The sequence below is a fragment of the Aaosphaeria arxii genome (genome assembly GCF_010015735.1).
Source record: "Aaosphaeria arxii CBS 175.79 unplaced genomic scaffold BU24scaffold_7, whole genome shotgun sequence".
NCBI classification, from domain to species: domain Eukaryota; kingdom Fungi; phylum Ascomycota; class Dothideomycetes; order Pleosporales; genus Aaosphaeria; species Aaosphaeria arxii.
Window position 1 is genome coordinate 937,378 of NW_022983480.1, and position 26,600 is coordinate 963,977.

General features: G+C 46.7%; 10 protein-coding genes across 10 annotated transcripts; 5 read left to right on the top strand and 5 right to left on the bottom strand.

Moving 5' to 3' along the window:
* Positions 1–396: 396 nt before the first annotated feature.
* Positions 397–1,773, bottom strand: BU24DRAFT_395869 (uncharacterized protein; the record flags this gene model as incomplete). The annotated part of the gene is made up of 1 exon (XM_033525275.1): positions 397–1,773. The coding sequence occupies one exon, from the start codon at positions 1,771–1,773 to the stop codon at positions 397–399; it is 1,377 nt and encodes a 458-aa protein (XP_033381083.1).
* Positions 1,774–1,999: 226 nt separating this feature from the next.
* BU24DRAFT_395870 (PLP-dependent transferase) lies at positions 2,000–3,630 on the bottom strand. Its single transcript, XM_033525276.1, has 5 exons — positions 3,391–3,630; positions 3,295–3,333; positions 2,515–3,242; positions 2,334–2,429; positions 2,000–2,278 (listed from the first exon to the last, which is right to left on the bottom strand). Exons 1-5 carry the CDS (start codon positions 3,541–3,543, stop codon positions 2,110–2,112), a joined length of 1,185 nt encoding a protein of 394 aa, XP_033381084.1. The 5' UTR covers positions 3,544–3,630; the 3' UTR covers positions 2,000–2,109.
* Positions 3,631–3,869: 239 nt separating this feature from the next.
* BU24DRAFT_443099 (HpcH/HpaI aldolase) lies at positions 3,870–4,844 on the top strand. The gene is made up of 3 exons (XM_033530566.1): positions 3,870–3,941; positions 4,003–4,255; positions 4,307–4,844. The coding sequence occupies exons 1-3, from the start codon at positions 3,882–3,884 to the stop codon at positions 4,801–4,803; spliced, it is 810 nt and encodes a 269-aa protein (XP_033381085.1). The 5' UTR covers positions 3,870–3,881; the 3' UTR covers positions 4,804–4,844.
* A 200-nt stretch (positions 4,845–5,044) lies between these two features.
* BU24DRAFT_258052 (uncharacterized protein) lies at positions 5,045–7,856 on the top strand. Its single transcript, XM_033522464.1, has 8 exons — positions 5,045–5,214; positions 5,270–5,392; positions 5,451–5,572; positions 5,625–5,810; positions 5,858–6,405; positions 6,467–6,740; positions 6,792–6,964; positions 7,020–7,856. Exons 1-8 carry the CDS (start codon positions 5,168–5,170, stop codon positions 7,686–7,688), a joined length of 2,142 nt encoding a protein of 713 aa, XP_033381086.1. The 5' UTR covers positions 5,045–5,167; the 3' UTR covers positions 7,689–7,856.
* A 168-nt stretch (positions 7,857–8,024) lies between these two features.
* Positions 8,025–9,823, top strand: BU24DRAFT_352312 (amino acid permease; the record flags this gene model as incomplete). Its single annotated transcript, XM_033523725.1, has 3 exons — positions 8,025–8,206; positions 8,264–9,321; positions 9,384–9,823. The coding sequence occupies 3 exons, from the start codon at positions 8,025–8,027 to the stop codon at positions 9,821–9,823; spliced, it is 1,680 nt and encodes a 559-aa protein (XP_033381087.1).
* A 783-nt stretch (positions 9,824–10,606) lies between these two features.
* BU24DRAFT_465111 (uncharacterized protein) lies at positions 10,607–11,421 on the bottom strand (the record flags this gene model as incomplete). The annotated part of the gene is made up of 5 exons (XM_033532249.1): positions 10,607–10,721; positions 10,773–10,862; positions 10,921–11,071; positions 11,124–11,280; positions 11,335–11,421. The coding sequence occupies 5 exons, from the start codon at positions 11,419–11,421 to the stop codon at positions 10,607–10,609; spliced, it is 600 nt and encodes a 199-aa protein (XP_033381088.1).
* Positions 11,422–11,704: 283 nt separating this feature from the next.
* Positions 11,705–15,855, top strand: BU24DRAFT_395880 (uncharacterized protein; the record flags this gene model as incomplete). Its single annotated transcript, XM_033525277.1, has 5 exons — positions 11,705–11,855; positions 11,923–12,318; positions 12,371–12,691; positions 12,748–12,952; positions 13,007–15,855. The coding sequence occupies exons 1-5, from the start codon at positions 11,799–11,801 to the stop codon at positions 15,853–15,855; spliced, it is 3,828 nt and encodes a 1,275-aa protein (XP_033381089.1). The 5' UTR covers positions 11,705–11,798.
* Positions 15,856–19,702: 3,847 nt separating this feature from the next.
* BU24DRAFT_312853 (uncharacterized protein) lies at positions 19,703–21,295 on the top strand (the record flags this gene model as incomplete). Its single annotated transcript, XM_033522843.1, has 4 exons — positions 19,703–19,822; positions 19,887–20,533; positions 20,609–20,928; positions 21,066–21,295. Coding segments are annotated over 4 exons (1,317 nt in total), but the record flags the coding sequence as incomplete, so codon positions are not given.
* Positions 21,296–22,021: 726 nt separating this feature from the next.
* Positions 22,022–23,567, bottom strand: BU24DRAFT_258109 (S-adenosyl-L-methionine-dependent methyltransferase). Its single transcript, XM_033522465.1, has 4 exons — positions 23,246–23,567; positions 22,833–23,128; positions 22,391–22,775; positions 22,022–22,341 (listed from the first exon to the last, which is right to left on the bottom strand). Exons 1-4 carry the CDS (start codon positions 23,358–23,360, stop codon positions 22,130–22,132), a joined length of 1,008 nt encoding a protein of 335 aa, XP_033381091.1. The 5' UTR covers positions 23,361–23,567; the 3' UTR covers positions 22,022–22,129.
* A 744-nt stretch (positions 23,568–24,311) lies between these two features.
* On the bottom strand, positions 24,312–25,778 carry BU24DRAFT_412084 (uncharacterized protein; the record flags this gene model as incomplete). Its single annotated transcript, XM_033526087.1, has 4 exons — positions 24,312–24,729; positions 24,780–25,022; positions 25,083–25,523; positions 25,573–25,778. The coding sequence occupies 4 exons, from the start codon at positions 25,776–25,778 to the stop codon at positions 24,312–24,314; spliced, it is 1,308 nt and encodes a 435-aa protein (XP_033381092.1).
* Positions 25,779–26,600: the final 822 nt, after the last annotated feature.

The window sequence follows — 26,600 nt, forward strand, 5'->3', positions numbered from 1 at the left end:
ATCAGAAGGTGGAACGACAAGGAGAATTAGGTATTGACTAGATAATCAATGATTATTTGATTGAATGATTATTTCGGATACCATGCATTGCATTAGGGTGAAAAAGGGTATTTGTGAATACAAGTATCTGTGAACAGGGGTATTGGTGAATAACACAAATGCGCCAGAGGGGCCTCACAAGGCTGATATGACCTGTTATTGGTGAACAAAGTTCATCCCATTCTCTTACAATTGAGCTCCGAATAACCTCATCCTATCTGGTTACGCCGCTGTATCATTGAGCAGGATTAGGATTAGAATCAGCTCCGGAGCTAAACACCTAAGACAATCTCTCTGCTAATCGGTTTCCAATCAAGCTTATTCCATCTGAATACAGCAGATTGAGATATGGGCCAATTAAGTTGCTGGTTCACCTAATTCTGTGCATTCGACTTGGCGGGGAGCAAAGACATCAATGTGTATCCGTCCCTTAACCTCTGCACCCAAACGCTTCCTTACGTCTTTGCCTAAGAATGCCCACTGAACTGCTTTTCCAGAAGAGATGATCAAGACATGGCCCTCAGAGACCCTCTCCTGAACATCTCCTAGTTTCATCTCGTTGAATATCTCGCTCGTGGCTTTGGAAACATGTCCGACTACCAGCTCTGCGTCGTAGAAGTCATCAAACTTTGATGGCAACGAGTCGCATCCCTTCCGGCCGGCCCAGACACATGTCTTCCAATCTTCTGAATACAAGATTTCTTCCTTGTCTAGAGATGCTACGAAGGTATCAGGAACCAAGAGTCGGATTATCATGGTTTCCGAGTGTTTACATCTCAAGGCTGCATATCCACGATACATCTCAGCAGTCTCCCGGTCGGTCGCAAAGTACACAGCGTCGTCCCAAGGGTTGAAGTCTCCGCCTTCCCAGATGCGAATCACACTGAAATCAAGTTCGCCGGTCTCGGATATGAAAGACCGATAATGCTCCTCTTCATGCGCTCTACCTTTGTACAGGACATGAAAGCCGGGAGGCGTAGGCTGTACTGTGTCGTCGATGCTAACATGTTCTTGTGGGAAAGTACCGGCCCATCGTCTAACACATGGATATTCGCCGCGAGTGGGGATGGAAGACTCAGCGGACGGCTTGGACGAAATTGAATCATCGACTTTAGTATCATTATCTTCCTTTGTGGCCAGTAGTAATTTTGCATGATCTACCAGATCTGTTAGGACCTTCTCCAGCGTCCAGTAGTTGATGCGCAATGTGTCTCTGATCCAGAACTTTAATGTCTCAGTCTCGAAGATTTGCTCAAAAGCGGGGTCAAGAATTGCGTCTTGAATGTCCGTTCGGATGCCAAAAACAGTCATCATTTGGCGGGGATCGTCGGGAAGCCTGGGTCGGGCCATGTGTCCATATGCGTAGTCGAGCAAAGAGTCTGGATTCTCATTGGGGGAAGGTCTCTCGAGGTAATTCTGGAAGATCTCCTCGGCAGCAGCTGGTGTAAATCCAATATGCTCGAGAGCCGCTGAACTCTCATACGCCGTAGGGAATTCGTACCATTGGTTGTGTTTGGAGTCACTGTAGGAGCAAAAGCGCACTGAGGCGCAGTAAGTGGGGTTTCGAGGAGAATTGCTGTTGCCCGTTGGTGGGTTAAAGAAGAATGACGATACCTCCCGTTTTGAAGGTTCCTGGGAGGGACGAATGATGCTCGCCTGACGAAGGGCTTGTTCTTGAACTGGATTGAGGCTATGGCTAAGGGCATATTCTTGTTCAATAGTGAGGCCTTCCATTTCAAGCATTAGGTTGGCTATACCAAGTGGAAGAGGCGCAGGTCATCTTTAAGTAGGTAATTCAAAGTAGGGCACAGACCTCTGTAACAACAGTGTGGGGACTAAATGTTGGGAGTGAATGGAAGCCTAATTTTATTGAAGGTGAACTAGATCCTACCAATAAAGACACTAGGCAGAGCATCCGGCACCACGGTTGACAATTAGAATCAATATTCTCTACTGCAATGACTTTCCGTTGGCATGGCTCTCCGTGGATGAAATAGGTCCTCTGTCCCCGACAGCAACCCAAATGATGGCTCGCATTGGACAAGAAATTGTGATAAAACACTTAAACACTTAAAGCCTAACCTTTGAACCAAGGCAGACAACAGACTTCAATGCTTTCGCTGCTCGTTCAATATTCTCTTCACTTAAACCTGCTATGTTGATACGTCCATTTTCAGGTAGATGCACATGATGGTGATCGACGAGAGTACGGCATTGAGCTGGAGTGAGCTGAAGACACCTAGTAGCAGTCAGTGAGACCTCTCGTCGGTCATATGACCTTTTGCGGTACTCACGAAAACAATCCTCGCTCAGACACGAGGTAACTCCAATCTCCTGGGATATGGTGAGCGTCAATATGCGAAAGCAGATTTTGGCGATTTTTCTTCAGCCTGAGCCTCATAGCCTTCAGCTCTTTTGTCCTATCGCGACTGTTAGAACGCACTGATTGAGGTTTGATGATTCAGAACACCTCACCAAAGTGTACGCAGACTTTGGTCTGACAGCACTATTTTGACCAATCGGCTTCCATACGCGGGAGATGATGAATATGTTTTGCGGATAATACTTCGCAGTTGGTCCTTAACGATTTCAGCAAGCCAAGATTTTTGCGAGACAACATGCAAGGCTCCACATCGCTCGCCATAGAGTGCAAAGTTCTTCGAAAATGACTGGCAAACAAGCATCTCCAATCCTGCGTCTGCTAATGTTCGTAGTCCAGTCGCATCTTCAGCCAATCCGTCGCCTAGACCCTGGTATGCAATATCTATAAATGCCACTTGATTGTACGTGCTCAGTTCCTGTGCTAATTCGCCCCATTGCTGAGGGCTGAGATCTACGCCAGTTGGGTTATGGCAACATCCCTGCAGCACAAACACACTCCCAAGAGGTGCCTCGCGAACATTGTCCAGGAGATTCTCAAAATCAACCGCGTGCCTAGTGGAATCAAGGTAGTCGTAAGTGACAACCTCCAGCCCTGCGTGTTGAAAAATAGGAACATGATTTCCCCAAGTTGGTAACCCGATGTACACTTTCGTCGATGGAACAGTAGATGCAATCAATGAAGCACCCAGAGAGTTTGCCCCAGTCCCTGATATAGTTTGTACTGACGAAACGCGTCCAGAAATCAGAGCTTCGCAATTTTCACCGAATAGCACTGCGGCACCGAGCCGAAGGAATTCCTCATCTCCAGTAGTAGACGCATACTAGTCGCTGTCAATCTCCCAAGGTACACTAATGGAAAGCTGTGTTGCATACATCGTGGCCCAAGTCAAGCCCATCTAAGATCTTCTTTGCCTGCAATAACAATTAGCACAAGATGAATAGTGAGGGTACTGCCGCGAAAATAGATACCCTCCGGACGACTTCCAACTCTTGGTATCTGCCATCTTCATTCCTATACACTCCTACTCCTAGATCCACTTTCCTTGGGTCGTTATCTGCATCTGCTATCTTCTTCAACGTGAACATGGGGTCCGGAGCCCCTTGCTGAACGAGCTCAAGCATATTGGGGATGGTAAGTTTTGTTATCTTTGAAAACGAGATAAAACAATTTCTCGACTGTTATATCATAAACAAGCTGAAAACTCTGATAACATTCTCGTTTTTAAGGTCTATACCGTCTGTATCGTACGCGCGATTTGGAGCCAATTAAGGGCAAGCGTCTTCGGGTTCCCCAGCCGAACCCTCAATTGAGTGTGCGGGACGCGATCCCGCTCTCCATTTAGCTCCCTCCAATGCTTTGACTGTCGACATAGATAAACAATTCTTAAATGATAAGAGTGGTATGCACAATTTGTTAAACAATTTATTATTATCTTTCTTGTTTGATCTACACACTAAAAATGGCCTTGCGCTGTGTCAACAACCTGCTAAGGAAGCAGGCCGCGAAAGAGTTATGCATTGTAAGCTACCTGACACAACTATGCTAAGCACGTAAAGAAGACTCGTTCTAACATGTGATAGGCTATGGGCATTCGTTTGGTCACGGACTCACAGATAGTCGATTTGGCTGCAAATGCACGATACCACGCACTGTTCATAGATCTGGAGCATTCTTCCCTAACACTGCGTGATGCAAGCCAACATTGCATGGCTGGACTTCAGTCTGGACTCACCCCTTTCGTTCGAGTTCCGTATCAATGTGGCAATGGATTCGTGCAAAGGGTTCTGGATGGTGGTGCTATGGGAGTTGTATTCCCTCACATTCACGGCAAAGGTGAGCTACAACAACGCTGCACCACGGGTTGACGAGCTAACCCGATGATAGACGATGCTGCAGCGGCAGTATCGATCTGTAAATATCCATCCCAGGGCAAGAGATCCATGACCGGGCAGCTTCCACTGTTCTGCCTCAAGCCGACTTCCCAAGACGTAATAATATCTGAGACAAATGCCAACGGATCGACTGTATGTGTCATGATCGAGACTAAAGAGAGTATTGAGAATATAGAAGAAATCGCTTCAGTGCCTGGCGTCGACATGTTGCTGGTCGGCTCCAATGACCTCGCTATCGAGCTTGGAGTTCCTAATCAATTCAAGAGCGAAGTCTTTCGCGCCGCTCTGGTCAAAATAAGCCAAGCATGTAGGAAACATTCGAAGATTATGGGCCTTGCGGGAATATACGATAATGTTGAGCTCCATAGTTGGGCCATCAATGAGCTCGGAATCGGCTTCATCTTGGGAGGTCAGGATTCTGGTTTTATTGCAAGAGCAGCGAACGAAAGCGCAGCGGCCATAGTTGGAATAGAGCGCAGCAGGATATGAACTGGAATGGGATAAAGATGTTCAGTGCACCAAAGTCCAGCCCAAAATGCAGAATACATAATATAATTTTACAAGATTGCCGTTGAAACAAGATTTCCTCATTGACTTGCTGTAATCATTCATTGTGTTTATCTACCTAGGCAATTAGGCCACATTGGCGTCATGCCACAGATAGCCGTTGTTAGCGTCACGCTAAATACAAGTTCACTGCAGTTGCGAGCAGATGAGTCCTGCTGTTTCCGCCGGTCTATCCAACACCAACTTCCCAACTCGTGGATACTGCACAATTGAATTGCATCTTCGCAGCCATTAATATCGACAAAAGGCGACTGATGCTGAATATTACGGTCAATTGAGGGACACCATGGGCGGTGAAGAAGGAGGTGCATCCCGTAAACGAACGAACAACGCGTCAGTAGACATATTGTACTATCAGATGGATGCATATCCGCTTACCATATAAAAGGTGCCTGCGATGTCGCAGCCGGAAAGTCAAATGCTCAGGAGATTATCCCTGTAGCAACTGTACTCGCCGCTCTGTTGAGTGCCAATTTGGGCCAGATGAGAAGAAGGTCGTAGTATCAGAGAGGTGCTTTTCCCTAGTTGCACCAAAAGCTACCTGCTGCTCACATGAATTCACTGCATAGTTATCTATTAGAACTAGAGCGGAGATGTTCTCTGATCGAATCTGAGGAAAGGATAGTACACCCGCCTGCAAAGAGGATTAGGCCTTCGCGATCATCGTTTTCTGACGGATCTGATTATGAACGTATGCATTCCTTGATAGCAGGGCCTTTATTTGTGCTTAGTTCTGCTTGTAGGTAATGATAACTTCAGGGTGGACCAAAGCCTACTTCGAGCCTCAAGTGCAGGTCGTCCATCAAGCAATTCTCAAACTCTGACTGATTTACCACAACCAAATGAGGATGAGTCGGATTACAATGAAATCCGTAATCCACTGGTTGCCAGAACGTCAAATATTGTCACTGACCCAGTTGGTAGAATGCGTGCGTATATCATTGCTTCTCCGACTCCACCACTGACGCATTCCTAGGCTGGCTTGGTCCCTCCTCGACATGGGCATACAGCCGTCACGTTATACTCATGATGTGGAAGCATCTTGGGCAATATGAAGAGAACAACACTTCTCCCCGAGTAGACGCGCAAGCTATTTCGCTCGACTGGCCCTCGGTCTGCCAGATCGACACTCCAACTCGTGCCAGTATTCCATCATTCGATCATGCTAAATATCTTACCAGTACCGTAGAGTTCCATCTCTGTCAAACATACCATTTGTTTGATGTAGCACCCTTTAAGGTAAGACTGAATGAGCTTTATAGACAAGAGGTGTCAACCGTACAAAAGACAAGTTCGAACTTATGGTACATCCATTTTCTTCTTGTCATGGCCCTAGGGAAAGCTCTTTTGGCACCAGTAGACGTGTCCGACTATCCTGCTGGCAAAGATCTCTTTACACAGGCGCTGGAGCTACTTCCGAATGCTCATGGTCTGTATCAGGATCCGTTGCAGTCCATCGAGATACTCTGTTGTCTTGCTTTATATTTACAATCCGTGGACCACCGGAATAGCGCTTACCTATATGTCAGTGATATGGAGCCTCCTTTTGTCGAGGTATTCTTGTATGACTGACCGACTAAAACAGATCGGACAAGCCGTTAGAATTGCATTGTCGCAAGGCCTACATCGGGAACGTTCGGTAGATCATCTCAGCAGTGAGGAAATGCATCGATCTCGCTGCATATGGTGGACTGTGTACATGCTTGATTGCAAATTCGCCTCTTCTATGGGCGCTCCGATCTCAGCTCGGGATAGCGATATCACCGTGGAACTTCCTCAACCCAGAGACACAACAGAGACATTTGATGATTTTAACGCTCATGTAGCATTGACACGGATTTTCGCAAAGATCTTGAGCAGTATGATGCTATCCGACGTATTGATAAAAGTTGAGCTGACACCCATTGTAGCAATTTACAGCGCAAATGGCAGGCTCGACCGTCCTCTCATCAAAAGCATTCAGCAAGTTCTCAGGGAGCTGGCTCAGCTATCGGATCAAATGGCCACCAAGTTCGAATTTAGAATCGGTGAATCTAATCCCACGTCAAGAGTTTCAGCAACGTTGAACCTATTTTATCATCAGGTTGGTATTAACAAGGCATTCTTGTACGCAACCGATGCTAAAAGCTTTTTTGAAGTGCGTAGTACTAGCAATTCGGCCCATCCTCGTTCATCTCCTCGAAGATCTCCTCAAAGTTCGTCGCCACACGGTTCAAGAGCTTGCAACCCCCATCAAAGCACTTTTAAAAACCGCATACGAGTCGGCAAGCAGATCTCTTCGTATTCTATCGCATCTGCAATCGCAACATCTGCTGGAAACCTTTCTCCCCTTTGATCTCGAACAGACTTTCTCCTCTGCGTTTGTTCTCACGCTGATGTCTGCTCTTCCTGGTCATCCCCATCGCCTCAATGAAGAATACGTACATAGCGCATTCAAAGTCATCGATGCGATGATTCACCACGGGAACGTCGTAGCACGCTTCCGCAGAGAGGACCTCCAGGAGTTACAGAAGGCAATGAGTCAGTGCTTAGTGGAGATCCATGGGTCCGATGATACGCCTAGGGAGGCCAGGGATGAAGATACCACGATTACATCAAGAGAGGCGTGGGAGGGATTAGAGGCTGATTACAATCTGTCAAGCGACCAATTCCCGAATCTCCATGATTCACTAGATATGGAATCTGATCAGATGACCTACATTGACGATTTTCTTAGCTGGGAACCGGCAGTATTGGAACATTCAGCTAATCAGCTCGCGACTGACTGGCTATGGGCTCATACTGGAACAGGGCCGATAGCAGAGTAGTATTACCTTATCGGAGTTATCTTGCCACTTTTCAGATACTGTACGATCGAGCCTAGTTTAGGTGGCGGGTCTCGAAACCGAAGCTATTTGGCCTGGTCAATTTCGGGTTCCTCGCCCGAGGCTGGCGTCGGTGCAAGCATAGTGAGCTAGCGGAAACTCCAACCGCGCTGCAAACTCTGGGGCCCCAGAGTCTCAGGCGAGTTGCTTTCTGATAAGGACTTTGATGAGGAGAGATACTCATGGATCTAGAATGTATTTAATATTCCACACAGTGCCGCCCACTGCTTCCTCATCCTCAGCCTACAGCAAAGTCATTGACGGACAGCTTAGTACAAAATGGACGAGAAAAAGGTAGACTATGAGTATCCGGAAATCTCACAGCCGCCTACCCTGGAAAATGGCACTTTAGAGGCAACAGATCACGTCGCTGGACACGATCTCCATCAGCAGCTAGAAAGTCGTCACGTAGTCATGATTGCGTTAGGCGGTGCCTTGGGAACCGGCCTGTTGATTGGAACGTAAGTTCGGTTTTCTAGCAATGTACATGAATTCGAAATGTTAACTCCCTTCTCTAGTGGTTCTGCACTTGTCAAGGCTGGACCTGCTGGTATCTTGATCGACTATTCCATCGTGGGAGCTGTGATTTTTCTCATCATGTCTGCACTTGGAGAAATGGTTTCTTACATGCCTAACTCCAAGGGTTTTGGAGGATACGCAACTCGTTTCGTCGACCCTGCCCTTGGATTCGCGACTGGCTACGCATACTTTTTCAAGTACCTCCTAGCAACACCAAACCAACTCTCCGCCTTTGCCCTCATCATGAAGTTTTGGGTGGGAAACCGTGTCAATCCAGCTGTCTTCATTACAGTCGCGTTGCTTCTCATCATTCTCATCAACAGCGTCAACGTCAAAGTGTTTGGCGAATTCGAATTCTGGCTCTCTTCTCTCAAGATGCTGATCATGGTCGGTGTGATTCTCCTTCTCCTAGTCCTGGCTCTAGGCGGTGGACCAACTGGCGACCGACCTGGTTTCCGATACTGGAGCGAGCCTGGAGCATTCAACGAATACAAGATACACGGTCCGACTGGACGCCTACTCGGGGTGTGGAGCGCCATGGTGACAGCAGTATATGCGTTCTCGGGAACCGAGCTTGTGGGCATCACTGTCGGCGAAGCCAAACACCCACGCCTCAGCATGCCCAAGGCTGTGAGGCTTACGTTCTATCGGATCCTGTTCTTCTACATACTCTCTGTCTTCTTACTTGGCATGGTAGTTCCTTACAACAGCAAAGAGCTAGCCTTCGCTGCAGGCGCAAAGACGTCGGCTGCCGCGTCTCCCTTCGTTGTTGCTATCAACCTTGCTAGAATTCGAGGACTGGACCACGTCATAAACGGATGTCTGGTGATTTTCGTCTTCTCCGCAGCAAACTCTGATCTCTACATTGCTTCTCGCACGCTCTTCGGTATTGCCGCTGATGGCAAAGCTCCCCATATATTCACACGCACGACCAAACAGGGCGTCCCGTTCGTATGCATTGGACTGTGCAGCTTATTCTGCGGCCTGGCATATCTGTCCGCGAGCACAAGCTCCGCGGTCGTGTTTGGTTACCTGACCAATGTTGTCACTGTCTTCGGTAAGGAACCAAAACTTATCCACTGTTCGTGATAGCGAAGCGACATACTAACATCTCAACAGGGATGCTAACTTGGATATCAATCGTTGTCTCCCACATCTTCTTCGTCCGAGCTCGTACCGCTCAATCCATCGACCCGGCATACATTCCATATCGCGCACCACTAGGCATTACTGGATCATACATCGCGCTTGGGTTCCTCATTCTCGTCACGCTCACAAAAGGCGCTGAAGTGTTCGTGCGAGGGTTCGACAGCAGAAACTTTGTGGTCCAGTATATCGGAATCCCGGTGTATTTAACTTGCATCTTTGGCTACAAGATGCTGATGAGGTCCCACAAAGTAGGGAAAGCAGAGGCGGATCTGAGGACGGGCGTTCCTACGGAGACCGTGAAGGAAGAGAGGGAGAGGTTTGAGCGAGATAGGCGGGAGAGGGAGGAGGCAATGCCTGGCGGAGGGATTTGGAGGAAGGTTTATCGTAGGTCTTTGGCGTGGCTGTTTTGATGGGCACGGCTACAGAGGACGTTCTGTGTTCAAGGCGAAGGAAATAAGAATATTAGGAAGTGCAAGAATAAGAGATTTATTACAGAATCCATCATTTATATCATCAGTACTTTTTCTACCGTCTCAATATCTCTACTTACCCATCTTGGGACTATGATTGGACCCTATTTGATGTTCCCATCTGAAGTTGGGCCCCACCACCATCTGGTCACCCACCAGATCGTCAACCTCAACCCCGTCCCGAGTAGCTAACCCTTGCTAAAAAGATTGGCAAAAAAGAAATCAAAAAACATACCACAGCGGGGATTCGCTGATGGTCACCCACTCAACTACTAGTCCGCCGGTACATTGCTTAAGTATGGCTGAGCGAACGGGAAGCCCTGTTTTCAATGTCCAATGGTCGTATGTGAAAGAATTAGCACATTGTTCGAACTATGTAGCTGCTTCAAACGGGTGTAGGTGAGGGACGGTAAAAGGGCTCCTTGCTAGTTAGTTTACTTAGGTCGATGCAATGCTACTGCTCGCGCAGAACTCTTCTATAGGAACAACAGGTGCCTAAATGGCACGGTAATGAGGATCGTTGACTTCAAAGAGCAGACAGAGGTCTGTAAACCAGTGGAAATATGAAGTGTTTTCCATAGGAATACACGCCAACAAAGTAAGCATCGGAATTGTCTGCGCATTTCGGTCTATATAGTCCACATCATCGTGTTTAAGCACTCGAAGTTTCACGTGTCGACTACGTTGCGTCCAGAGTGCCGATTATGTCAGTATACCAGTGACTCACGAAAGTATCTCATCCAGTGCAGACACCAGCGTGGGTTTCGTGTACCAGGGTGTGTTGGGAGAGAGTTCTATGATATTCTCATTTCGCTGGATACTTGGAATGATAGGAATGCTACATTACGTTAATGTTTGTCAAAGTACGTTATAACCTGTGATTACGCACCCCTCGGTTGGAATATCGAGTTCTTGGAGTTTGGCTCCCAAATTCTCGACCAATTGATTATATACGCTTTCCGACCACCGAAAGTCATTACTAGGCAACATTAGCAAATTGGCCGCAAAAGGCAGGATGGACATGAGGGATGGCATACGAGGTTCTGACGAAGACGGCTGCTTTTTTCTGTGCAAAGAATGTTACTGAATCCTTGAGCTGATCAGTGGTACTCTTGACGAAAAAGCTATCGGATGCCTGAGACGGTGGTGTCACAACGAGAATAAGGCCATCAGCTTTGAGGAGCTGGTCTTGAAAGATGTCAGCGATATGAGCACAATGATACAACTTCTTTCGATGAACGAGCGATGCTTGGAAGACCTTGAACAGTAATTCTGTGCCGCGGAGTGTAAAAGTACAGTTCCTTGTTCGTGTTTTTCAATTCACGAGCAGCATCGGCATATGAATCGATGCCCTTCTCCTGCAACTTCCCAAGCATAATCAAGTCGATACCACCAAGCTACTATCTGTAAGCTAAGATGTCCACAATTACTATTGTTTGAGGGTAGCGTACCATGTAGATCAAGCTTCCCGTGGTTGCATCGCCTCCAGCTCCGATGATAGCTATAGTTTTATGGATCGGGCCGCTGCCGTTAGCCATAGCAAAGTGCCTTCGTAAAGACTCTGGTTCATAAGCTGGTGTTTTGAAAGAAGTCCAAAGTTCGAATCCAAATGTTGTTACGGCAGGGTTCAGCCGCGTCGTGGTGAATGCATGAATGGTACGAGGTATGGTGCGATGACAGAATCAGTGTTAGCCTTCCTTCCCCACTATGAGGACCGCGGACACAGTTACAGTGTTCCATGCGGCGTAGTCCTTGGCGTATAGGCTCCCCTAAGCGCCCGGACTAGTGCGGGGCGTCTGTGACAGTTGCTGCCGTTCCTACATATTTCAACTTGTTTCGGACGACAGTAATTCTACTCTGCTTCCAAAAACTCCTTTTCGTGCGATCTGACAATCTCGCTCTACCCTCGAACGCCATGCAGAATTTGCGCAAAACGCTACGGAAGTTGAAACGAAAAGAGCTCGTTCCTGATGTGAGCTCCTTGAACCAATAACTTAAGCAAGTACGGGACGAGCCGCTAACACTAATCACGCCCCAAGCCTCCACAGGAACGTTCATTGGAGATTCCCCCACCTGCCACAACACGCACGAAAGAGTACGGACTCTTTTCTCTCAGTAAAAATGAGGGACACGACGACTCGAAAGACCTTCTAGAGGTGGACATAGTGGCCATCCATGGCCTGAATGGGAACGCCTACACGACATGGCAGCATGAAAACGGGGTACTTTGGTTGCGAGACCTGCTTCCAAGCTGCCTTCCGGGGTCTCGGGTATTCACTTATGGATACCCATCTGAGGTCTTCTGCAGTAATTCGGTTGCCACGTTGCGCGATTACTCTCGAAATCTCCTGAGCTCTCTCGCTACCCTGAGTGAGGACAAACAGCGTCCGATAATATTTGTCTGCCATAGTCTTGGGGGAATAGTGTGTAAGCAGGTAAGTGCCTGGTCGATACCATATTCATGGCGAGAGTCTGACTTATCCCGAGGCTCTTGTATTGGCACATGAAGATGACCGCCTGTATGGCGATATACTCTCCGCTGCTTCAGCTATCGTGTTTTTTGGCACTCCACATCGTGGTTCTGCGACAGCTGATATTGGGAAGATTGTGGGAAAGATTGTCAATGTGTGTCTGCGCGCTTCGCAGACCACTCGCATAGCTGGATCGATACGTGATGACCTTCTCACAACCCTAGGCTCCAACTCTCAAGCATTAGGCGATCTCGCGACCTCGTCTCGAAATCGCCTGAGGAACATGGACATCGTGACCTTCCACGAAACCGAGACCATGCCCGGGTTATCTGAATTGGTAAGATTGCATACAGACCGCACAATCAAAACCAACGCCTAACAGCCTTGTTCTAGGTCGTTGATCAAAAATCCGCCATAATGGAAATTCCTGATGAGGCTATAATACCACTCTATGCGAATCATAGAACCATGTGTCGTTTTGGGGCGGAGACGGATGATGGCTTCCGCTCTGCTCTCAACGCCATAAAACGACTGGCCAGAACAGCCCTTGCGAAGCAAGCTATGGCAACAAAGGTGAATAGGGCGTCATCCAACCAATGTATGTGATGATGGGCGGTATCTAGACATTGGCACCAGCTAAGCAGCTGATTAGCTTTAAGCGAAGCTGAAAAGTCTTGCATGGTCCTGCTAAACTCGATCTTTATCGCAGACTACAAAGCACAATTACCACGACCAGTGCAGGGAACCTGCAGCTGGATTCTGGGTCATCCTACATATTTGTCTTGGTCAAATGCCGAAGAAACGAGTTTACTCTGGATCACGGGGGGACCTGGCTGTGGCAAAACGATGCTCTCCGCTTATTTGACAGACAACCTCAGACTAGGTCGTGCTGCCCCTGCCAAACCTCAGGTATTCTTTTTCTTCTGCGACGATAAAGTCAAGTCTCAGAAAGACGCAAACGCTATACTTCGAGGCATCATCTATCAAATCCTACAGCAACATCGAAAACTCATTAAGCATGTGAAGAACCGGTTTGAATATGACGGCCCTGGCCTTGTAAACTCCTTTTCGGCACTTTGGGAATTGCTCCTAAAGATAGCTGCAGAATCAAGGTCAGATACTATCGGAATCATAGTGGATGCAATAGATGAGTGCGAAGAAAAGACGCGCACTGTTCTTTTGAACGCCATACTACAATTCATAAACGAACCCCAGGATATACATCGAAAAGATCAGCTCTCCATTAAATTTATGATTACAAGCCGGCCATCACTTGGAAACTCGTACAACCTTACCGGACTGAAGAATAAATTTGAAATCGAGGCAAACCAAGGTAATATCAGTGAGGATATAAAGTTGGTCATTCAAAGCAAGATTGGCGACATTGCGAACAAGTTTCATTTTGATGACGAAACGCAAATCTATTTAGAACAACTTCTATACTCTAAGTCTGACCAGAGCTTTCTCTGGTTGAATATGGTGCTCCACAGTTTGGAAGGAAGCCGAAAAGCATCGAAGAAACATTTTGAACGAATCATCAACACATTCCCCGAAAATCTTCAGGCTACGTATGCAAGATTCTTATGCGAGATCGCATCTCAAGATCGAGAAGACGCTACAAAATTGCTACGATTGCTTATTGGGAGCTCGAGACACTTAACGTTGACGGAGATGAACACTGCCTTCACAGTTGATCAAGACCACAATTCTATTGCCGACGTGACAGATGACTTGCAACACCACATTCGCTCAACATTACACAACATAGTGGGATCTTTCGTCCGCATAAAAGACGACAATCAACATTCAGACGAGCATTCGAAAGTTGCGCTAATACACCAAACCGCAAAAGAATTCTTGACGGATCTTGCGCTCCACTCGACCGACAAGTCAGTACACGGTCTCGCGATTCCATTAGCAGATGCAGCACTATGCATATGTGAATCGTGTATGCGTTATCTTCTCCTGCAGGAATTTCAATCGGATCTTTTCACTTCAGAACGCAGAAGTTTCGAGACTAGCTCGTCCAACTCAAACCCTTCGCTCCCCTTCGCAGACTTCGACCCGGAAGGCCTAGACGGTCCTCTTAATCTAGACGGTCCTCTTGGTCTAGACGATCATCTTGGCCTGGACAATTTCTTCAAGGACACTCACACTATGGCTAAGGAGAAATGCATTCTGATTGCTCAGGAGTATAAGTTCTTTGATTATTCCGCAATTCATTGGGCTGAGCACTACTCGCTATGTGAAGACATAGCCCCAAAGCCTCTCCGACAAGCAGCTCATCAATTGTTAGCAAGTCGCAGCTGCGTGCTGACAAATTGGCTGAAATACTACTGGGTTCGAAAAAACATACAGTACCCCTTTCCAGATAATTTCGAGACCGTCGAGGTGGCAGCATTCTTCAACTTAACCGTTCTGCTCACTGAGACATTGGAAAAATCAGAGCTCAGTAGTGGAGATAAAATCAATAGCGAAGATACAATAAATCGGGCGTTATTCTGGGCGGCGAGAATGTCTTCGTTAGGCTCGATTAAAGTCTTGCTTCAGCACGGTGCGGATTCTAATGGCGTTGGTTTTGATCGGCAGACACCCTTGACGATTTCTGCGCAGTACGGACATCTGGATGCTGTTGTGATACTTCTTAATGAGCCAAGGATAAAAGTCACTCAGAAGGCGAAATCTACAAGATCAGCACTATCGTTCGCAGCAGGAAATGGGCATTTGGAAGTTGTTCGAGCGTTATTGGAGCACGGAGCACTCACCACGGATGACCAAGATAGCTCATGCTGGACGCCACTATTCTGGGCCGTTCAAGGAGATGACGCAAGCATCGTACAATTGCTACTACAGCAACCATCCATCGACATCAACCAAGTCGATAAATCGGGACGTTCGGTACTATCTTGGGCCGCAGGGGAAGGAGCTCGAAACGCCCTAAAGGTCCTCCTTCGACATCCCTCCATCGACCTCAATCTTCGAGATCACAAAGGGCGCTCTCCACTTTCGTGGGCTGCGGGCAATGGTCAAAGAGAAGTGGTTAGTACTTTGATGCACAAAACAGGAATTGACAAAGGCACGAAAGACAATGACCAGCGCAATGCAATTTCATGGGCGTGTCAAGGCGGCCACACGGATACCCTACGCATTCTGCTCAAGAACAATTGTGGCGGCGAGGACGACTTGGATGCTGACACCTGGACGCCACTTCTATGGGCGCTCTTCAACCATTCCCCTTTGACGGTGGAAGCGCTTCTCTCGACTCGCCGTGTTCAAATTGACCGTCAAGACCGTGAAGGTCGCACGGCATTGTATTGGGCTGCGAACTACGGATTTCTAGAGGTGGTTCAGGTACTGGTATCGTGGAATGCGGATCTGCAAGTCAAGACCTGTGAAGGACGCACGGCTATAGAAGTTGCCAGGTTGCAAGGGCATACTGAGGTGTGTGAATATCTGGAGATTCAACAGGAAAGAGAAGCACGAAAGGTTGCAGGGCTGTAAGCCATGCACCACCACTCCTCTTCAGCGCCAGGGTCTTTGTGGTGATGCCACAATTACCATGAGTTGGAAGCCCTGCGGACAAGCTTCCCAGAAAGCGAGAAGGGCTGGAATCTTATATTTCTGTTGTCGGTGTTTCAGTGCACCTAGTTAAGTCCATGCAGGTTTCTAATCCTAAAACATCTTGCATTGGAGCTCTAGACTCGAATAATGCCAGTATTCGCTCATACAACCAATCTCGTTTCAAAGGAATGTCAACATCCTCATTCCCACCCTCCTCTCATACTTCGTCTTCTTTGCCCCAGCACTTAAATGTTACTACCTCGTTCATAGACATAAGTGGGATTAGTCATTATAACGTTGGCAGCAGTACAAAAGCAGAGAAATATGCAAGTCCTTGATAAACAATAGTAGCAAGCCATAGAAATTCCCGCGCTAATGTGTCGTCATTTGGATGAACGGCGCATTTCAAAAAAAGAAGAAGAGAAGAGAAGAGAGAGCTGCATTGAGTTACATCGTATATGGATCGTGTGGTATAGCGTGGCATTATCTCACGTCCTTCAGTAGCCTCCCGTAGGGTATGATCATTGATGGACGCCCGAGTACTCCTATCAGGCCCATAAGGAGACAAGTGTGCTTTCAGTTTTTGCTGCTCTGCTTACATATAGAGCTTCTCAAGTTTTCTAGTGAGTAACAGGAGAGATCGGTTTCGCACCTGTGCGGGCGCTTGTATTATTCCCGGTAGGGAAATAGTCGACTAGCTGCGGCTGGTAGATAGCACTGGCCGGGAATGCCAAGTCATTAGAGTAAGAGCTACTAGGGACATCGTATACGGAGTTTCCCTGTGCTGCGTAGTATTCACCATCAAAACGACCGAAACTAAGAAGTGCTGTGAAAAACCCAATTGCATTACCAATCATAAATATATGGGTTCCGAAGATAGGAAAGACATCATGTAGAGAAAACCGCATTGGATTGATTTTTCCCAGGACCATTACTCACCTCGCATATTAGCTCTTTGAATCTGAGTATTTGAACCGCGAGATTCGCTATCATTTTCGCCCATTATCTTTGATGGTTAAATTGGAAACATGACTTACGGTATCTCGTAATTTTCAGTAGGATAACAAGTTTCAATCCCATTTCCGACCCTCTATAGGAGGCTCTCGGGAGTACGTCGGGCTGGCTGGGGCTACTACTTTGGCACATATACTTTTAGAGTACAGTCAATGTTGAACCAACAGGTCTATCTGTAGCGGGTCCAGTGGAGTAAAGCTTCCTCTCAGAGCAAAGATGCCGAGTACCCGACCAACGAGAAACAGATTATCAAGAAGTCTCTCCGGTCTCTTGAGCTCTTCGATGCAACGGCCCTTCCTAGCTACTCTTTGGTTTCTATGCATGGAATAAACGGCTCCTCCGCGCATGTATTATTGTTGGCACTTGTCGTGAAAATTGGAGGTGTGCTGCACTTCGTATGAAAACCGCTATTGTAATACAGCAAACGGCAAATGGCTAGAATCTTCCGGAGTCTTATTCCCGCATGTTGCAATCGAATTAATAATGCAGCAGGTACACAGTAGGATGATGAAGTTACAATTTGTACCTGAAACTAATCCATTTGATCCATAGAGATCCTCCGTCCTCGACACGAGGATCTAGAGAACAGGGTACGATGAAAGTGAGGTGGAAGACTCTGCCACCTTGCATCTTCCCATTCCCATGCGGTCTTGAATGAATCATGCATTTGTATTGAGTTAACATTTAATAAAAAGACGGACTTTTCATCGTTCTCCGCCGTCGAAGGCCGCCTCTCCCGCCATTATGTCTCGATTCCCCTGAAAGAAAGACATGGCTTCGTATCGGCAGACAAGATAGACATCAACACTAGTTCCCCACCTCTACGCTCTTCTCTGGCATTAGTCCCGGAAGTTCTCTGTTTGATTGATCTGACTAGCTGCTTCACTAGAAGATTTGTTGGTGAGGCTCGGAACGGACACAAACTTACAGTGCAGCCTTTAACGTACAGAGGCTGGCGCGTCGGGTTGGCCCCTTGCTGGTATTTCATGCCCACAACAGTGCATTCGCGAGATTTTATCGCAAAGAGTTAAGACTGTTTATTGGCTACAATGCACTCTTGATCTAGGTACAGAAGGTGCGTGAAGCTAGCATGTGGCCACCCCGACGTGCCAACCCTCTGTGCATTAAAAAACCAGGGATGCGTGTTGCAACATCACTATGTTATATTTAAGGATATATATTAGCACCTTCTCACGTCTCACATCCTATTGATACAACTGTTTCACGCTTGGTTGCTTTTTCGATGGTCTCGGACAACCCGTTCGTCGTTAATGATGGAAAAGTACAAACACACGCACTGAAATATTGAGAGCGAGACACTGATTTATCGCGTCAACCATGAGCCTTATCATAGTTTGTCAGTCTATACCCCTACCCCTAGTCCTAGGACCACTTGAAAGAGATGTCTCAAATGTGGCGACGCCAGTGTTCACCGTTAACTGCGCCACCAAGTCCTTACAGAACCGGCAGGTCGCCAAGAGACAAGTGCATCTCATTTTGAAGGCTCTATGCATACGAGTAGTAAAATAGGTGGGTCGACAGTGACACTGATGACGTCTGAGTTTCCGTCCTTGGGGACCGGTCGTGGTCCTATTCGGACCTACCAAGTGTGGCTATTTGCGAAAAGGGGCAACCGGCGACTGATGGACACGCACTTCCCCATTAAAGTGCTCGTAGAACTGTATGATCGCAGGCCCAGTATTTTACCATCCAAGTATTGTGGTCATTTCTCACCAAACTGCCTTGTAAGGTAAACGCTGAAAGGGCTATCGAACTATGCCGAGTGGAAAAGATCTTCATGCGAAGGCGAAAGCGCTCGAAGATCGACCTGTAGCGTTCTCGTTTTAACACTACGCAATCAATTGATACATACATATAACTCATTATCTCCTGATTTAAGAAATCATGGACTTTTATTTGCTTCTAATGCTGCTGCCTGACAGCCATTGTGCAACCAAGCGGGACTGTTTGAGATCGCATTCCTATTGTATCTGGACAAAAGGGTAGATGCAGCTTGAGATACGCATATTGCAGTATGAACACCTCCTATTCTAGAGGCAAAGTGAGCAAGCCAAGTAAGCATATGCCACGAGATACTTACCATGTAGAACACCGCACTAATGATCACCTTCCAGCATGCAGAGCGACAAAAAGCATACAGGTAGTTAATGGCAAAAACTACAAAGACCAAGGACAATTTTCCAGTGAGTACGTATTTTTAGTCACTCTGAAAGGCTTACCCCTACGCTGCTAAGTGGTCCTAGTGTGCAACCGATTCCCTGGAGCAAGGATTGCCTGCAAAATATCAAAGGCTTTCCAACGGGTTCTGAAAAAAAATCTTGTAATCATGGTGCGTTGGAAGTTTTAAATCATCAGGATGCTTCAGTAAGACCGGAAAATTCTATACCCAGCATAACCTTACGCTTGAGTACGCAATCACTGTTTGAAGGGAGAACTGCGATGTACGCTCAGTTCAAGAATGCCCAAGAACTATTGCAAAATTTTGTCTCTAACGATCCACTGATCAATACGGACAAGAAATATGAGGCAGCTTTAATAGCTTTGAAGGATAATTTGAGTGAAACAAATCACCAACCTTGTACGTTGGACGACAAACATCCATTTCGGAGAACGAATCATCATCAGTGTTCCGGGTTAGAGCGGCCACCCTGGGAAGCCGTACTCGAAGTTCTCGAAAAAACCATATGCAAGTGTCCCTGTTCGACATTTTGCCTAGTCCTCTAATAATTTCCCAGCCTTTCCATCCGTTTGGTTGGCGATCGACTTTCCTTTTCTTAGCTTCAATCTACTTATTGGGATCTTTCAGAAAGTTTATTGTTCCCCTGAAGAATGCCCGGCAATACGACGTGTACATTTGTATGCCATACTATATGTATGTAACTGTTTCAATATTCTACTATGTTCATTATGTCTTTAACTTACGAACTGCTGGACAGAATCTTTTCTCTGAATCTGCCTATTATAGGCTTTCGGACGCTACCAAACAGGCGCGCTTACGCAAGTACACCGACCAATGCAAGCGCCAACTAGAAATTGCTATAGGTCAACTCGACATAAGCATATCGCCAACGTTCCAGAATACAGTAGCTCTTCTACTAGCCGCCCTCTACGCAGTCGAGTCGGGCCAATCTCGTCTATGTTGGGCCATGAACTCCCAAGCAGCTGCACTGTGTCAGCGGCTCGGCTATCATCGCATATGTACCATGCTCGATGATGATGAAATAACACGAAAGTCTAAAATAAATATCTTCTGGTCGGTCTACATCTTGGACAAGATACTTTCGCTCCGTCTGGGGCATGCATCTATCATACAGGATTGGGACATTTCCTTGCCCTTCTTCCCGGATAACATATGCGTTACAAATAAAAGACTCGATGGAAAGGTTACGAGAGGCCAGGCCATCATCGTATATGCAATAAGGATCGCTCAGATTCAAGGGCAATTGTACGAAAAGCTATTCAGTCCCGCAGCCTTGTCCAAGTCTGAAAGCGAACGCTCCACCATTGCTAAACAGCTTTTGAATGCCTTGGATCAAGCATGGATAGATCGAGCGAATATCAGTATTCTTGACTTGGCTGCGGAGTCACCATGTGTCCTGGAATCAAAGCAAAAGATGGCAATAATACAGTTGTTATCGATAGCCGGCACAAAGAGGAGAAAGAAGCACTCCTTTTCTTTTTTCTATCCCGAGGAACCCTGGGATAACGATACATCAATGCTCAACGAAAATCAGACACCACCTGGACATGTGATGCTAAGGGGATTGAATACAATCGATGAACTGCAACATCTGGAGGATCTGTATCATCATCGCGATGCCGTAGTTCATCACGCAACACGTACGTTGATCCAAAAGGCTGCGAGTTATGATAGTATCACGTCTAGCACACAATGTTTGGCATCTGCCCGAAAGGCCCTTGCTGCTCATCAGAGATGCAGTGATAAATTCAACATCGATGGCGTCGAACAATTGTGGCGTAGATATCTGCAATGGTAAGTTGCACATCGGAATCCCAATTTCTGATTTGACATTTGCTATCATCAGTTTTATTTATCTTATTGCTTCTTCACGGCCGATGGGCTTATATTGGGATAATTAGGTCTATTCTCCAAGCACCGTGTACGTCTTTTATTGTCATCTTCTGGAACACCATTTTGACCTGCGATACTGCCGATCTTTCAATTTTATCCAATTTGGTCACCTCTCTGGACACAGTCCGCCAGAACTATAACGATTTAGATCAATCGTATAGTATGCTCGCACTGCTCCTACACATTGCAAGACTCTATGTCGATGCCAAACAAAAAGGCACCCCTCAAATAGCAGATATAAGCTCTAGTTCTACTGGTCGCCTTATATCTAAATCTCCTGAACCTTCCACTCCGTCCACCACACCCTCAAGAGAATGGGCCGAGAGAAATACTCATACACATTTTGATCATTACTCAAAAGTGTCAAGACCAGTTTCTACTCAGAATTTGGAGCCACCCCGGTCCACCGTTGCAGAGGAAAGCATTATGCTACAAAGTCCGCAATCTATGTCTACAAACGAGGCAGATTTATCCATCACAAACCAATCAGATGTACCATTAAATCTCGCTATACCTAGTCCAATGGGTGCGGACGCCAATAATATGTTTGGCATGAATGGGTCAACAGCGTTCCTGTCACCCGAATCGCCAGAGTGGTTCTCCACAAATGGATACTTCCCGAGCCTGGTACAGCAAGGTTATATCAATCCTTCCGAACTCGGTTATGGCAGTTACGAACAATAACCAGGGCCCGTTCTCAGTGACATATCAGTCATGAGAAAGTCTTCCAGATATGGTGATATGTAGAACCTTGATGGAGGATTTATGCAACAGGACAATCAACCTTACCAATGGCGTATTAGATCGGGGGCGAATCATCCTCTTTCCCAGATCTGAATATCTGCGCTATAATTATAGTACCCGAGTGGCGAACCTCTCTTCATGAAATCGTTGGGACCATTCACTGGCTTGAGATCTCTTTTATAGGCATCAGGGCTCTGCATAAATTTCATCAGAAAGGTATAGGTTATTTCATAGCGGAAGATGGAGCCCTTTCAGGCTCTTTTCAAAATACCAAAGAATTACATTAAAGACTGAGCAGTTTTCCATTTACAATCAGCTAGACATGTTGATCTCAAAACTACCTCAATTTCCATCTGCTGCCCTGTTCGCTGGCTTCAAGCCCAACATGAAGTACATTGGAGTGAACATGTGTTGCTTTCCCGCCTCTGCGATGCAATCGCCACCGTGAATCATCTCTTTGGCCATCTTTGCAGTTCCTTTCCTGGCTACTCCAGCGAGCTCGAGCAACCTGATGACAATGTCCAATCCTACCCGGCCAGGCTTCGTCATCCTCACTACCAAAAGTTAGCATTTGTGATTGATAAACGACACCCCGCCACTTACCTACGCGGAACCAATCCGCTACACTCTGCGCATACTTTGTCTCGCCATCGCAGAAGTACCACCATGGGAGGGGATCCTCGTGCTCGGCCAGATTTTCAGCTACTTCAAGAGTAAAACCTGCAACCTTAATGGCATCGCTAGCCTCGGCAGACGTACGAATGCATGCAATTCCATTGCCACGTTCCATACCAGCACGTAGGTACACATGTTGAGGGTTACCTGGGTCAAACTTGTCGGCCATCATAACCCATTCGTACACCCCAAAACGTCCGCCTGGCTTGAGGACACGGTAGATTTCGGTGTACACCCCGACAAGCGATGGCGCATGGACAGTAGCCTCAATGACGTATACTACGTCGAAAGTATTGTCGGGGAATGGCAGTTTCTATATCTTGAATCAGACATCGTTGATTGGAATAACAGCCATGACCATGCAGCTTACCATGAAGTCCGCCTCCACGAACTCTAGCACATCTTCACCAACACCTTCCTTCTTTGCAAAGTCTTTCCCAACTTCGATCTGGTGAGCATTAACATTCAATCCAATGACCTTGCAGTCAGTAAAAGTAGCGATTTCCTTAGCAGGTCCACCAATACCACACCCAACATCCAAAACCTTCATTCCAGGCTTGATCTCGAGGCGTTTGGCCATAAAATGCTCGTGACGTGCCATGGCTTGAGCCATCGGCTCCCGGCCGCGAGGGTAGCGGCAAAAGTGAAAGGATTGACCCCAACCCTCTAGGTAGAAGTCAGTTGAATTGTCGTAGAAGCTGTACTCCATTAGCGCACTCATTTCGCAGCTCGGAAATACCTACTCGTTTGCAAGACTGACATAATTCTCTTTCCTGCGCTCACGGCCTTCAATATCCTGAGGATCGTTGTTGGGGTTGGAGGCCTTCGCAAAGTGTTTCAAATAATCAGATGAATCTGCTCTTCTTCTCCTGGATTCGCCATTTGATTCTGAAGCCATTACGTCGATTCTATGATGCTTGCTGGAGCTGAAAGTTGTTAGTGTTAGGTGGGATGGGCTTTATTGCAATCAACACTGTTTACTATGCCACCCTTGTGTAACCATATTCTTCCAGCTAACACTCGCCCCACCATGCAACAAATTGCCTTGCGTGCCTCCCCGTTCTTTGCAGGGGTTCAAGTTTGAATCAAAATCGATAAATTCTGTGTAATCCCCGAACCGAACGTCTGGGTCCATGCTGTAGGCTGACGGCTATATGTATGTAAATGCGGAGCGCCGGCGCAGTTGAGATTTAGTGCTTACATTCATGCAGCCAACATGGCGAGGCCAAATCAATTGAACTTGGAACGTTCGTCCCTCGTTTTGAGCATCTGTGAGCAATGCATCAGGCCAATAGACTGCCATCATACTGGTTCCATGTAAGTACCAATCATCGAATGATTCCCAAAAGACCCAATCCAATCTTATGTTCCATATTTATGCTATTCTTTGGAGGTCTTCGAGCCTTTCAGATACAATAATTGATGAAATCCAAGAAATCGAGCATCCTTGAATCACCAATCAACCTGAAGGCGGCTAAGCTGGACCCCTAACATTTCCATTCGTACGGTTTGCAAGCTCAACATTAGGACAGAGACAATATTACTCTCGTCGCCTCATAATTCGGAAACCAACTTTCCCAACAGGTAGTTGCACGCCAGGTCCGTAGCTTCTTTCATCCATTCTCCATGTCTCCTCGCTTCCAGTTATCTGGATATCAAAGGTCTGCAAAATGGTAACAAAACAAGATAATATCTGCTTTTTCGCAATATGTCGGCCGGGACAGGCACGTGGTCCACCACCATACGGAATCCAGGATGCAGAGAGGCCTTCAAGAGAGAATGTGAGTCCCAGATTGGGTTGGGTAGTAGCGTATAAGTCGCTCTTCGTTCCTTTACCCTTTTGCGTCGATCAGAGAGTATCTCGATATGCTGGATTTAGGGGTCCACTGAGGGGATCGTGATGGTGTACGAGAAAGCGCTCTGCCCAAAAGGTGTTCAGAGGATACAGTCCGTCGTAGGTATTCCAGACATCGTTGTCTTGGTGTGCTGGATGAGTAGAGGCCAGACAGATCTTGTTACGGGGGATGACCCACTTCTTTCCAAGTTCGACTGACCTGTGAGGAAATCGACGCGTTATGTAAGCTTCAGTTCTAAGTCGTAGTGTTTCAGCGTATATTGACTGAATAAGTGCAAACTGAGAGGGCTCGTTCATGATCAATTGCGCCGAGATCTGCGAGAGCGGCTCTTTTACAACCGTAAGCAGGGAAGGGCATCGATAGGTTTCTAAAACCATCCAAAAGATCGAAATGATGAAATTGTAGTTTGAGCTACACACATAAATCAGCTAACACTAAAGGCAATATGGGTGGATACATACACCCAAATGATTCCGAGATATAAACTCGCTATCGTATCATCGTCAAATCCATTAAGAGCTAGAAATTTCGCGTGCCATTTCTTGACTTTTGTTGCTGTCCAGTAGACATTCTTGTCGGTCATTTCCCCTTTGACAACGCGCATCTGCCATTCCTTCAACGCGGCGAGTATTCTAGCTCGGGCGGCATGAGCCTTTCGGATTGTCCATTTCGGAAAGGGGCGATAAAATCCGTACATATGATGACTAAAGCACCAAAAGTCCTCACAAAAGCTTGGTAGAATTTCGAAGATACAAGATCCGTACGATATCTCCATGTTTGCTTTCAATAGTTCCATTTCGAGAAACCCCAACAAGTCTTCTTTTTCTGACCACTGATAGCCAATGTGAATCTCTGCGAAGCGACTTTGGATGCGTGCCAGAAAGCGTGGGGCCAGCTCCATAGAAGCATCGCTAAGCAGAAATTCCTTCAAAACCTGATGCGTGATATAATCGATGCGACTATTAGGATGTACATTGCTAGCCGGGTGCGGCTTTGATGCGAAACCGGAGTCATCGTTTGCGTAGAGGGATTCCGCCTTGCCTGGCATTCCAAAGATTCGACCAAAATAGAACCCATGCAGCTCTGTAGAGCTCGAGTGTCCCGATAATTTCCATAACGTTTCGAGACTCTCGGGGCCACGAATGAGATAAATATTGCCGAACAGGAGTGGCACCTTGTTTGGCACAAAAGCACCATTATGTCGACTATTCCAATGTTACAGTAGAACCTATACTAAGCAACCGGGTTACATACCTAGTCTTCATCATAAATTTTCTGGCACGAAATATGAGCTCAAAGGTATTGATAAGACCCGATAGCAAACCGTGACTTCTAAGTGGAATTTGAGGTTCCTCATCGCGTACAGTCCGTTTCCTCAAGGTATGAAGAACAACGATTGCAGAGAATGCAAAGACAAACAAAGGTAATATGTAAATAGGCCAAAGTTTAGTCCAAAACATCATGAATTCGCTCGACTGGGTGGTTTGTTTGGAAATCTCCCACTCGATCTCATATGTGCATATAAGAAGTGCTAGACTGTTGTGATCGGTACAGATATCTATGAAAGGCGAACATCTCAGAACTTCAGCTGCTGGAGTGGCCACGAAGAATGTCGGGTTTTTTCATGCCAATGCCTATTTGGGCCTCGCAGTGATCTAACCTCATCCTCAAATTGAACCGTTGCCCTTTATTGTGTTCCCAATTTATTTTGCAGCTATTCTTGATGTCGGTCGGAACGGGATGCAGCTAGGCAAAGTTATGCAGGCAAGGGATATACCCGGCCGAAGGTTGCCTTTGCCTCGTAAATCAATCGAAAGCTGTCTTGAGCTATCGGGCCAGCATGGAATGATGCTGAACCTCCTCTCTCAGCCCTTTCCTCTAGTGAAAGACCTCTGAAGGGGTAAACAGTATCCCTCCGTAAATTTTCGCAAGAATACTTTGTACCGTTTTCAATCGTGGCCTCCCTCTCATGCAAATAATGACGGACGAAGTACCTAGCGTGAGGTGTCTATCTGGTTTGACACCTATTCAGCTATCGCAAGATAATATCTGCAATCCTGGGTTCTATTGTATGTATTATTTCATGATGCTCAATCGAAACTTGGTTTTCTCCCATATTTATAGTCCTAGGTCCGAACAACACACAATCAGATCCACCAGAATACTGTCCACCCACGGAGTCATGCCAGTACATCCGTTCTCAAGCTAGCCGCAATATTTGCCCAGGACCTCAAGGTTTCTTTGAGCCTAGTCTGTGCCCACCAGGGAAATACTGCCCAAAC

Bases quoted from the DNA above. Each gene is read 5' to 3' on its own strand.
- BU24DRAFT_395870 (XM_033525276.1), bottom strand. From the start codon at position 3,543: ATGCTTGAGCTCGTTCAGCAAGGGGCTCCGGACCCCATGTTCACGTTG. The intron at 2,430-2,514 runs GTGAGGTGTTCT...TATGAGGCTCAG, and splicing joins CAAAGTCTGCGTACACTTTG to GCTGAAGAAAAATCGCCAAA. The intron at 2,279-2,333 runs GTGAGTACCGCA...GACTGCTACTAG, and splicing joins TCTGAGCGAGGATTGTTTTC to GTGTCTTCAGCTCACTCCAG.
- BU24DRAFT_443099 (XM_033530566.1), top strand. From the start codon at position 3,882: ATGGCCTTGCGCTGTGTCAACAACCTGCTAAGGAAGCAGGCCGCGAAA. The intron at 3,942-4,002 runs GTAAGCTACCTG...AACATGTGATAG, and splicing joins CCGCGAAAGAGTTATGCATT to GCTATGGGCATTCGTTTGGT. The intron at 4,256-4,306 runs GTGAGCTACAAC...ACCCGATGATAG, and splicing joins CCCTCACATTCACGGCAAAG to ACGATGCTGCAGCGGCAGTA.
- BU24DRAFT_258052 (XM_033522464.1), top strand. From the start codon at position 5,168: ATGGGCGGTGAAGAAGGAGGTGCATCCCGTAAACGAACGAACAACGC. The intron at 5,573-5,624 runs GTATGCATTCCT...TTCTGCTTGTAG, and splicing joins TGACGGATCTGATTATGAAC to GTAATGATAACTTCAGGGTG. The intron at 6,406-6,466 runs GTCAGTGATATG...CGACTAAAACAG, and splicing joins GGAATAGCGCTTACCTATAT to ATCGGACAAGCCGTTAGAAT.
- BU24DRAFT_258109 (XM_033522465.1), bottom strand. From the start codon at position 23,360: ATGGCTTCAGAATCAAATGGCGAATCCAGGAGAAGAAGAGCAGATTCA. The intron at 23,129-23,245 runs GTGAGCGCAGGA...ACTTCTACCTAG, and splicing joins TCCTCAGGATATTGAAGGCC to AGGGTTGGGGTCAATCCTTT. The intron at 22,776-22,832 runs GTAAGCTGCATG...TTCAAGATATAG, and splicing joins TCGTGGAGGCGGACTTCATG to AAACTGCCATTCCCCGACAA.